General features: G+C 30.5%; 1 protein-coding gene across 4 annotated transcripts; it reads left to right on the top strand.

Moving 5' to 3' along the window:
- Positions 1–1576: 1576 nt before the first annotated feature.
- LOC137835433 (D-2-hydroxyglutarate dehydrogenase, mitochondrial) lies at positions 1577–9956 on the top strand. 4 transcript variants are annotated; one of them, XM_068643945.2, is made up of 14 exons: positions 1577–2473; positions 2613–2714; positions 2824–2871; positions 3370–3440; positions 3829–3947; positions 4208–4303; positions 4379–4488; positions 5130–5210; positions 7433–7533; positions 8083–8191; positions 8962–9067; positions 9296–9381; positions 9459–9584; positions 9694–9956. In XM_068643945.2, the coding sequence occupies exons 1-14, from the start codon at positions 2021–2023 to the stop codon at positions 9781–9783; spliced, it is 1698 nt and encodes a 565-aa protein (XP_068500046.1). In that variant the 5' UTR covers positions 1577–2020; the 3' UTR covers positions 9784–9956. The 4 variants fall into 4 exon arrangements, with proteins under 4 accessions (XP_068500046.1, XP_090158293.1, XP_090158292.1 ...); XM_090302167.1 differs by having other exon boundaries at positions 1914–2473; positions 3846–3947; XM_090302166.1 differs by lacking the exon at positions 3370–3440 and having other exon boundaries at positions 1914–2473.
- The last annotated feature ends 2707 nt before the right edge of the window (positions 9957–12663 follow it).

A 12663-nucleotide genomic window follows, 5' to 3' on the forward strand; every position in this document is an offset into this window, starting at 1 on the left:
GTTGAAGCTTGGATCTTGAGAAAACACTCTTGTAAAACGAATGGTTTAAAGAAAAAGAAAAATGTTCAAAAAACCATTTAATTAAAATGAACTATAGCGAACAATGTTTTATAATTAACTCATGGTGCAATGTTTTATAATTAACTCATGGTGCAATAAGGTTTAATTTATAAAGTAAAATAATAATAAATGAAAAAAGAAATATAACCCTAATGTGACGTAGCACAGTGAATCTGTTCTTGTTTGTTAAGGCCGCTTCAAGCACAAAGTTACCATAATACCAGATTCTTTTAATTTCCGCATAATCCACCTAACTTTTTCGCTTTCCCCTTCGCTTTTACACAATATTTTTCTTATGCTTTGATTTTCTCTTTCTCTTCTTCCTTCACATTCTTTTGCCTTCCTCTATTTTACTTTCTTCCCCTTTGGAAGTTGGGTTGTTGAAGTCATTGGAGCTCCTGGAACACTTTACACCAATGAAAAAAGAAGAGAGAAAAGAAAAAAAAAGTAACATTACATGGAAGCAAATTTTAGTAGGCAACTGATAAGTTGATATGGGACCAGAGTTACTCTCTGGCACAATTATCAATCACTTGAACAGAATCCTCTGAAACACACTCAATACAGTCGTCACCATCATTTTTATTACCCTCAACTCCAGATGTGGAGAAAACGAAGACCCTGCACTCCCATACTCTAAACCCTAATCATTGTAACTTTCTTTATGCTTTAGCTGAAAACACTAATAACATATAATACTCTATAATTTCAAATGTTATTTTAAAAAAAATCATCATACTAATAATACACATATAATGACCCTAATATATATTAGGAAAATGTTTTCTTGACACTCTTTATTCTCTTATTCACACAGAAAACATGGCCACTTGTTGGTGAGGCGTTAAGGGCATGTTGTAACTGTCAGGTAACATTTTGAAAAATTGGTATTGTGAGGGGTGTTATTGACTCTCTAGAAGGGGAGAAATGTAGGTTTGATCACGGTGTGAACTAACATGCCTCAATTTTTCAGTAAAAAAAATAATAAATATTTAGATTGAATTGTTTTATTTTTATTAAATTTATAAAAAACTTGCAGGTTACTCAATACACATTATCATTCCTATAAAAGAAAAGTAACAAAAAGACAGGAGAAAAAAAAAGTTAAATATTATATATATTTATTTATATGATTTTGTTAAGCGGATACCTATATATTCAAAAAGTAGTTTTTAAAATAAACCTATAATATCATTTTTAAAATAAATTCTAAAAAAATAATTTTTATATATAGATATAATATATTTGTATTTATTAAAATAAATTATAAATTTATACTTTTAATATAAATATGTGAATAGTAATATTAATATATATATATATAATATAATACAAATATCACTCGTAAAAATTAAAATTTAACTTAAAACTAAGGAGTGACTTTTGTATGATTACCAACTCAGATTACCTTTAAGCACAAATAGAATAAAATAATAGACAAATATAAATAACTAATTAATTGATGTAAATAATAGATAAATAGAAGTATAAAAATGTCTAAGCCCGCAACACCTATAACCTAGAGTTTCTCACGTTCTCTTCTCTTCTACTCCAACTTGCTTCAAAAGCCAATTTAATAATAATAATAATTTATAACTATATATAAAAGGAATCTTCATTAGATTTCTTAATAAAAAAAGGCGATTAAATAAAATTGGTAATATCATATTTTTACCTTTTTTTTGGTCTGTTCATTGTTATGTGGAGTAACAGTGGTTGTGAATTGTGATGATATATTTGAAGTTTTAATATTTTATTTAATGCTATATATTTAATTATTATTATTATTATCATTAATATTAAATATTTTAACATCTGAACATATATTAACATTATCACAACCTTCACTTCCCATCATCATCATCTTTTTTTATTCCAGCTTCATAGCATGAAACGTAACTAACTTGGTTTTGTGCCTTTCAAGTGCAGTTGTTCATCGCAAGCCACTTACCCCCTAACAATGGCCAGGCACAATAGCAGAGTCACACTTCGGTTCCTCTTAAGCTCCTTCCCTGACCGCTCAAGGAACCCACCTCTTCTCCCTTCTGCAACTGCAACGTTCTCTTCTTGCTTTACTACGGGTTTTGATGAAAAACGCAGGCTTTTACAGTGCAATATCGTTCGAGAGGATCAACAAGTTTTTTCCTTTTTCAAACCTCTAAGGAATTTCATTGAAATCAAACAATGGGGTGTTGGAATTCAGCGCAAACGCTATGGTTCATTGGCGGGGTTGGTTCAAAGGAACCCCAGATTCTCAAAGTTAAACGATGATGATGTTAGATACTTCGAGGGTATATTGGGTAACAAAAATGTTGTTCAGGATGAGGACAAGCTTGTCACTTCAAACACTGATTGGATGCATAAATACAAAGGCTCCAGCAAGCTCCTCCTACAGCCTAGGACCACTGACCAGGTTCTTCTATTCTTCTATTTGTTTATTTTGTCTCTATTGAATAGAATGAACAATTACCCTTTAGGAACTTGGTCCAGTGAAGCATTTGGCGTTTGGTTTGTTTAATTGACTTTATTTTTCGAGTGTTTCGTTTTTGCAGGTTGCTCAAATTCTTAAATATTGTAATTCCAGATGCTTGGCTGTTGTTCCCCAAGGTGGAAACACTGGTCTTGTCGGAGGAAGTGTTCCTGTCTTTGATGAGGTATAGTCTTTAATTTATTCTCTTGACAAGGGTTCAATCTTGAATGTACTAGAAAACAAACTCGTTACTATGTGATTATTGACAGCTTTCTTATAATCTGCTGTTGCAGGTCATTATTAGTCTTAGTTCTATGAATAAGATCATATCTTTCGACAAGGTAGACCATCTACTTCTTGAAGGGCATATTTTCTATGACTTATGAATTACCTCTTTCCTTGCGTTACTTGTTTTGAGAACTTAGTATAATTTTTGTTGAGCACTGTATAACATCTGCATCATTAAAATACTATAATCCCTCTATCTTTCTTAAATCAACTTATCAACAATTCAGTGCCTCTCCCTTTCCTACAACCTTTTGTTTTGTAAAAAATATTCATGTGTTTGGATATTGGATTGAATTGGCTTATAATCATTAAAAAACTAAAAACAATGTTTCTGTATAAAAGCAAAACCATGTGAGTCATATTAACAAACGCCCATCTGCAGCAGTTTCTCCTCTTAAGAGGAAACAACATATAATTGTGCTAGTTACCTTGCAACACCCATTTGTATCAAAAATTTATTAATTATCTCTTTGGAATTAAAGTCAATGTCAAACATTAAAGAGACAGGTTTGTATACTTAATTCTGAAGTTTCTGCCATTGTCTTCTTTAGGTTAGTGGAATATTGGTATGTGAAGCTGGGTGCATATTGGAAAATATAATGTCATTCCTGGACAATGAAGGGTAATCCTTTTAATTTTTATGAAGTCATTGTTATTTGGATCAATTTCATCTAACTGTAATTTAAGGTTTTTTGTTTTAAATTTGGGTAATCTTATACTTCTATTTCTGGAAGAAAAATAACGATGGTACTACTTTTCTTCCATGTTTTGTATTAGTAATTCTGCAACAGAACTGTTTGGGTATACTTAACAGAATTATAGTGATATTAGAAAAAGGCTTGCTCTTTGGTTTGTTCTTTTCTTGAAGTTCTACGTAGTGCAAGTCCAATGTTATGACTAATGTCTTGAACATTTTAGATTATCAATTTCCCTTTCCGTACTCATATAAGTTCTAAAACTCAACTTTAATGTAGGCTCTCTGTATTTAAATTTCTACACTTTTCATTCAGATTTATTATGCCACTAGACTTAGGTGCAAAAGGGAGTTGCCAGATCGGTGGAAATGTTTCAACTAATGCTGGTGGTTTGCGTCTTGTCCGTTATGGATCCCTTCATGGAAATGTACTTGGTAAGAAAATAACAAACGTGTTGCCTTTTCTGTATCATCTGAATACTTCTAAAGTCAGTAAGTGCATCAATGCTAGATGATTGTATTGATTAGTCATCTATAGAATGGAATACAGTTGAAAGGTGTAACAATTTTCACGATGAAGTATCAAAGCACCCGAATTTCTCAATATATTGTGAAGTTGGGGACATCTCAATCCATTTTTCTTTCGCTAGTAGCACTCTATTCATTCTGAAGCAAGCCTTTGATTTACCCTACAGGTGTTGAAGCTGTTCTAGCAAATGGTACTGTGCTTGACATGCTTAAGACATTGCGCAAAGATAACACTGGCTATGATTTGAAACATCTATTTATAGGTATGTAGTGAACAACACGTCAAATTTGGAAGCAAGTAAAATATCTGATTGTAAAATAACTTACGGATGATGTAGGAAGTGAAGGTTCCTTGGGAATTGTTACTAAAGTTTCAATACTTACCCCACCGAAGTTATCTTCAGTAAATGTGGCTTTTCTTGCTTGCAAAGATTATAACAGCTGCCAGGCATGATCAATACTCCTATTTTCAAATATATTTTAGTTTCATTGTTGCTGCATTGATTGCTTTAGTGACTTCTGCGGATTGTCTTAATTGATTGTCGTTTATATGATTTGGACAATACTGTACTGACTGATTGGGAAGGATTATATGTTTTCTTTTTTCTTCTCCTTTTTCACTAATGAAGAGCCCTTAGTGCCTATTTGGTTTGAGAAAATGTTTTCATTTTCAATTTCATGATTTTTGCATATAATTGTATAAATGCCTTTTTTTCTATTTTTTATTGTCTTCTAAGATTTGTGTGGGAATAGGTGAAAATAACATTTTTTTGTTTGTTTCAAAAGCATGAAATAAAAACAGAAAACCTTTTATTAGACTAAACATGCCCTTGTCTTCCAAATTAATTTTTAAATCTTTTATCCTTGCCTTACCACAAATACTTTTGAATAAGTATGGTGAAACTAGGTCTCTAATGACAAGATAATAAACTATATAGGAACCTTATGTTACCAATTAGGTGAAATTCTTGTATAAGCTTATGTATCATACATATAAGCTTATGTATTGCGCCAATATTTTTTTCCCTTTTGTTTTCAGAAAGAAACAGGCATCCATCTTATCAAATTGCTTTTGTTTTTGTACTTCAGAAACTGCTACAGGAAGCAAAAAGGAAACTTGGGGAGATTTTATCTGCATTTGAATTTCTGGATGTTCAGTCTATGAATTTGGTAATATCAAGTGATACCATAATGAAATTAATCTGTGTTGCAGTTGCTACTTATAAATGCATTTAAGTTTTTTTGATGCATGCTCATATGCTTAAACTTGATATAGCTTTTGTTTAATGTTAACTTTGTGCTTGATATTATCAGCTAGCCCTGTACAAGAGTGCAAATGATACTTTAGCAATCCGTGTCTTAGAAATTGATGCGGCTACTATGCATAAGCATGTAATTGTCTTTTGTGTATTCTGAACGTGTTATATAGAAAAAAAGGTAGCATTGATGGTGAGGTGAGAATGAGATGTTTGGCAGGGGAGTAAGAAACAGAGTAATAACTATCACATAATGTACACAATCTACAAATTCAAAGTTGCATATCTTGTAGTGATTTTAATACTTAGTAGGTATATATGGAAGATAAAGACTTTAGATAAAAATGGTAGTGGGTCTTATTGATGAAATTGCATTTTGATTGGAGTTTTAGATTTTTTTTCCTGCTTTTTTTTGTTGGATTTAACATCTCAAATACTTAAAGTTCGCAAACTCATTATGTAGGAAGTCATGCATGTGTTCCCTTTTTGCCACTTGCAGAATGTCATGTGTTAGAAAAGAATATGAGACTACCTGGGGAGTGAATTGATTTTAAAAACTTTTTGAAAAGATTTTCCCTTTCTTCAAGTTTTTTGAAAACTGTTTCCGTTTGAAAAACTGAATGCAATTGATTAGGGAATTAAGATTGATAAGAAAATTGGTAAACAACAAGATAAAGAAGATAGAAGAAGAAAAAGATAGCACAAAAAATTGATACCGGCTCAAATCACAAATACTCCTACATCTAGTCTTAGTTATTCAACCTTAAGATAACTGAAATCCACTATCTTTTAAATGCTTGTACAAGCACTCACCAAAAGAAAAACAAACACAAGACCACAAGCAGTGCAGGATCAACACTTGAACACACTCAAGAATGTGTATTCTACCCTTGGGACAATCCAAGAGGATACCAACCCAATCAAAATCATCTCTAGATGACACAAGATGATATACACTGGAAACACTTCAGCAACTCAGAAAAAGAATGTATCAGAAATTTCACAGCAGAAGCAATTGACAAGACAATTTCAGCAGCACAACACAACCTTTTGAATTTGTAATCTTGAAAGCACTCTTTGACAATTGAAAACAGCTCAAATGAGCTTAATGGGTTCGCTTTTTAAAGTAGTATTAGAGGTATGTAAGAGTGAGTCCAAGTTCTATTTATAGAGTTCAGAAAACGCTAATTAAAAGAGTTCATAAAAGGTATGTAAGAGTGTTTATTTTAAAGTAGAACAATTTATTTTTTTAATAATACTTTTTTCATGTGATGACAAATGATTGTTATTACTTGAGGTGTCAGTCAATCTGAGATGTCAAGTTGCATAATGATGTCTAACATGAAAGTTTTTATAAAAAAAAAGGTATGTAAGAGTGAGTCTGAGTTCTATTTGTTTTGTTAACTGATTCAAACAAGAGTGCAGCATTATACGTTTTCATTGATTACCAACTCAAGATAATTAATTATCCTATTCTGAAACATCTCAAGAACAGTTTAATCGATCACTTAAGACCTTAATGGATTAACATAGTCATAAAACCTCCTTTTTCACATTTTTTAACTTTTCAAAACAAATTTTCTTTTGATTAATTTTAATATAAATTGCGTGCTAAACTGAAAACCTTGTGTGAGAGACTCTTAAACACATGTAATGAAAACTAAAACACTCAATACATCTTCAACATCAACATCTTCAAACATCATCATCAAAACAGCTTCTCTTTAGTCTTAACATTGTAGTCAACAAGGTAAACATAGACTTCGATAAACAAAACAATGAAAAACATTTTGGGAAGTTCTGGCCAATACTATGATATAGGAATAAAATGCTTTGGGACTTGAGCCTTGACTTTGATCTATGGTTTCCAACAATGACCTCCAAACTTGTCTATGTGTTGTCATGGAATTCATCATGAACTTTACGTGAATGGCTTCATAGTATCTGATCATTGTGATATTTACAATTTTCTCCAATCATAACAACTCTACTAGTTTAGATTTATTTATTTGTTTTGGATTTATACAAATTACTGCTAAAAAATCCTAGGTCTTACTGCTGAGAAAATAATCAGAACTTTTTTTCTTTTCCCCTTGGTTGGTCCTAGTCATCCTGATTTGATTGGGTTTCTGACAGGTTTTAAATCACCTGGAAGGTGCACGAAATCCAATACCTACGTCATTGCATAACTTTTATGTTCTGATTGAGACAACGGGCAGTGATGAATCTTCTGACAAGTAAAGTCTATTCATTTTTTTGTGTGTGCGTGAATAAAAATCCTTGCATTTTAACATGAGGCAGTCAGTCATTTCGCAGAGTAAATTACATTGATTTCTGCTGTTCTGACTTTTGATCAATCATGTACTTCCATTTAAATTGTAATTTAGCAACCTTCAACAAAGATTAGTGTAATTTGTTACATTGCTGGAGGATTTGTTTAATTCTAAATTTTGTTCCTTCTCGTCCCGGCTTTTACTGGCATTAAAAGCTACTTCAACTTTTTTAGGAGGTTGGGTGGAAGAATGAATTGCAGAGTCTAATAATTAAGTGATTAGGGGACAGTTATTAGAAATGTCTTATCCTCCGTAATTTCACTTACAGAATCCTGAATTGATCCAAATGAAATTTTCTACGCTATGAAGTATGAACCTTAAAATTTGCCTGGAAACGTTCCTTAAGTTATTTTCCTGTTTTTTTTGTAATTATTTTTTTTATTTAAATTATCAATATAAGCATGCACTTAAAATACCTTCACATATGATGTGACTTTATTTGGACACCTCCAGACAAAAGCTTGAAGCATTTCTACTTGGCTCCATGGAGAATGAATTGATATCTGATGGTGTTCTTGCACAAGACATAAATCAAGCATCATCATTTTGGCTTCTACGCGAGGTTGACATTTTTCACTCCATTATTATTATTTTTTTCAAAAAATGCTTTATCCCTTTACAAAATTAAGCATATATCCCTGCCATGTTCTACTTTTCAGTTTTCTTGGCTGGTTTTCGAATTTTTACAGTCAGTATTTTTACCTTTTTTGAATTCATACTTCATTTTTGAAAGTGAAAAAGCTTGACCAAGTTAGATCAGCTATACCCCTCGTATTTGGAATCTTTATACCAATGTCGTATGAAGTTATTGTTGTCTACCCACTTTTACTATCCACTTGCTTGGTTATTAATGCTCTACGGGCGGTTTAATCCTAGAGAAGGTTTCATTTCACTTCAAATTTCTATATCATTTCGTACTTTTACTCTTGGAATGAATTTCCTGCTAAATTGATCGTGCTAATATTCTTATTTTTCATTTTATGGGCCAAGTTGATCATATTTGTTCTGATTTCAGCTGTTGTCATTTGATACTTGTGGATGCTTTTTCAGTGTATACTCTTGTTGAGATGTACAAAATAGCTAACTGTTTTAACATATTGAGTGGAAGAAACATAACTGCCACGCTGTAGATACTAGATTTCATTTTCTTATTTTTCTTCAGGAATTTGAAGAGGATGATTCCCTCAACCCCCAAAAGTGTTATCCTTTTGTTTTTTTCTCAGCAATAATTTGTCATCAGTAATTAAATTAAATTTAATACGAATTTTTAATTGTTTTATGAAAATACTATTGATGAGTTTGGTTGTATTAGATTTTATCTAATGATTTCAGGGTATACCAGAGGCATTGATGAAAGCAGGAGCTGTTTACAAGTATGATTTATCAGTACCTCTTGAACACATGTACAATCTTGTTGAAGAAATGCGCTCTAGACTAGGTAAGGAACAGACTATAACTTTGCCATGTAGTTATATTTTTGTTTTCTAAGTTTGTGGTATAGTTCAGGAGGAAATTAGCAGACATAATGTAGTAAGTATATGTTTGATTCCTTCGTTTGTGTCCTAGAAAGTCTATAGCTTTTATGGAAGATGAGTTATGTGGGGTCACAATCGTGCATAGAGGAATGATATTGTATTTTATTTGTTCATCTGTTATTGAATTGTAGGTAATACTGCTAATGTAATTGGATATGGTCACCTTGGAGATGGAAATTTGCATTTGAACGTTTCTACTCCTCATTATGATGACAAGGTAGCTCTAACATAGCACACAACTGCTTGGTTATGAAAATTTTCTTTTCACGACATTATCAGTGATAAAATTTGCAGATTTTGTCGCAAATTGAACCTTTTGTATACGAGTGGACATCTAAGCACCGAGGGAGTATTAGCGCTGAGCATGGAATTGGACTAATGAAAGCCAACGAAATTTACTACAGCAAGTCACTTGAAACTGTATGTATATTATGTTATTAACTTATTACTGACTCAAGTTGCAGTTTTGTATTTGAAAACGTAAACTTGTGAAATGAATGGATGTCTGAAGTAGTATCAAATTGAACAGGTGCAAGTGATGGCTTCGATCAAGAATTTGATGGACCCCAATCACATACTCAACCCATATAAAGTTCTTCCTCACTCTCTCACTTCATAAGCTCATCTGCAAAACTTTATGTTTTTGCTCAATTCCTAAAAGTGAGACATTGTTAACAAGTGTTTTGTTACATTGTGATAATAACCAATTGTGTTATACGCAGTGAATTCGTAACACTTGTAATATCTTTCCCACCCTTTTCCCCACTATTTATTAGATTGATTATCTTTCGCGAGATCCTTTGCTTTATCACATCTTTTGTCTACTTTAATATTAAACTTCCTATCTTTATTTTTTACCACATAATCCAAACATATTTTTAATATTGCATCTTTTTAAGAGCTTAGTTTTCTAGAATAACGTCATGCAGTTTAGACAAGAATTATATGTAGTTGTTACTTTTATTCATACATTATTACAAAAAATATTCGTGTTTGATCGTCAAAGTTAACAATACTCACATTACCACAAACAAGATTACGAAATATATATATATATAAGCTTTTTAATAATATTTATTTAAATTTTTTTTTCAGAATTAAAGGATTAGTGAAAAAATTCCCTACATTTTCAAATAAATCACGGTGAGAGTAATCTAATTTCATCATGTTAATAGAGACTGTGTGGTTATATGAATTGTTTCGCTTGCTCGTAACAGTTTCAGTGTAAGCCGTCCCTGTAGATAGGGGTGGGGGCAAGTATCCACATAACCCACAACTATATTAGAAATGATGTTTTTGAAATAAAGACAAGTTGATAATATAATTAATTATTATAGTTTTTAATAGTTTATATAATAATTTTTTTATGTTTTCTTGTTCATGAAATATTTAATTTTAATATATTTATTTAAAATAGATATTAGTTCTTGTATTATTTAATTTATTGCAACAAAAATATAAAATATTTAAACGAAATTATTGTGCAAGCATTCAATTTGTTTTTTAGATTTTGCGAATTATGTGACATAGACAAACATAGTTAATCAGAAATTCTTATCTGGATTGGACTTTCTGTAAGCCTAGGCGGACAAAAATGGATCATCGTTCGCATTCCATCCTTAGTGTAAGAGTTGTAATAGTTTAGATGCCTTTGGGTTAATCCCTAATATAAGAGTTTTCTATATTCATGAATGAGTTTGTTATTGGATTCCACAGCAGGTTGGGGAGAATTATTTTTAGTGATATTCATATTCATTCTAAATACTATTAATATATTGTGATAATAATTAAATTGTCACTAGTACTCTTGTCACTATTACACAATAATTTTAAATGTCACTAAAACTAAATGTTATTGTAACAAAAATAATTGTCACTAGTAATTCTATGTAATAGTAACAATAATCCGATATCATAAATATATAAGATAATAGTGATACATTAATTGTCGTTAGTATATTCTAAGTAATAATGACAATAATATAATATCACAAATATATAAGTACATTAATTGTCACTAGTTGTGATTATTATTAATTTACAATAATAACTAGTATAATTTTAATGTCGTCATAATTAGTTATTAATTATTAATATTGTATCATAATTGTTAGAAATTATGATAGTGTGTAATTGTCACAAATAAATATAATGTGATAATTAATAGGCAAATTATATTTTAAATTTCAAAAAATAATAATTAAAATAAATTAACATAAAATATAAATATAAAATATTCAATACATTCAAAATAACAAAAATTAAAATATCCAACAATAATTTCAAATACAAGAACTAAAATATCAAACAATAATCTCAATAAGACCTCATTCTACTTGAAAATATTTTAACGACATTTATTTCAAAAAAATAACAATAAATGATATGTAGTATCTTCAAACATTTTGATCATGCAAAATAAATAAAATAAATCACTAATATCAATAAAAAAATTAATTATACTTTAAAAATGTAAAGATAAAATTATGGACATATTAATGAAAAATTTAAATAAGAAACAAACCTATTGTATTTGGTATAACATTTGACATTTGATCTCTCTCTTTTAATATCTTGTTAGTGGAGAGTTTTCATAGCAAATTGTATCTTTCACTTTGAATTACAAGAGTTTTCCACTTAATTGTAGCTATTATAATATTATAATAAGCATGAGTATGAATCCTTGATAATATAAATCAATCATAAATTAGCTTTTATATGAATCATATAATGCGCAACAAGTTAAACTTTAGCATTCAAACGGATGAAACATAGTTTTATTTAATGGGCGCTGAGATGAGATATTATGATCTTTAAATGCACCTCAAATGTAATCCTGCTTACATATTAAAGACAAGTTGTAAAACCAAGAACTAACTAATCATGCTTACAACATGAGGTATATGCTACTTAGGTCTATTGACTTGCGACATGCCAAAAGCTACAACATAAAGGCAATGGCCAGGTTGATAATGATAACAAAGTCATGGTACATTCAATGAAAAATCCAAAAAATAGGTTCAAAAATAAATTGTGTGAATGAAGTTTTTTCTACTCACGGAATATTTCTGAAGCAATAAAAAAGAAATTAATAATATTTTTAAAATGTAAAATGTAATTATAGACATAGTAATGGAACAACTTAAGAGAACTTACTGTATTTGAAGGAACATTTGAATTGTTAAATGATAAAGCTCCTAATAGAGTAGCCATTTGACGTTTCATCTCCCTTTAATTTTTTTGCTTCATTTGGTCATATTGAGTTTTCATAGAAAGTTTTTTATCTTCAATTAATTGACGTTGAGATTGCAATTCACTTTGAAGTTGATTGTTAGCCTCTTCCTGTTGTTGGATTATGCTAGTCAAATTTTGCACTTCTAACTCTAAATCTTTGCTCTTTTTTGTTCATTCTCCATTTGACTTTGAATAAACTGTCTCTCTGCATTTCTTTTTGTCATCGATACACTTCCTATACCTTGTGAGTGATTTGGTTTTGTTC

The sequence above is a fragment of the Phaseolus vulgaris genome, chromosome 5 (genome assembly GCF_051622355.1).
Source record: "Phaseolus vulgaris cultivar YP4 chromosome 5, ASM5162235v1, whole genome shotgun sequence".
Lineage (NCBI taxonomy): Eukaryota > Viridiplantae > Streptophyta > Magnoliopsida > Fabales > Fabaceae > Phaseolus > Phaseolus vulgaris.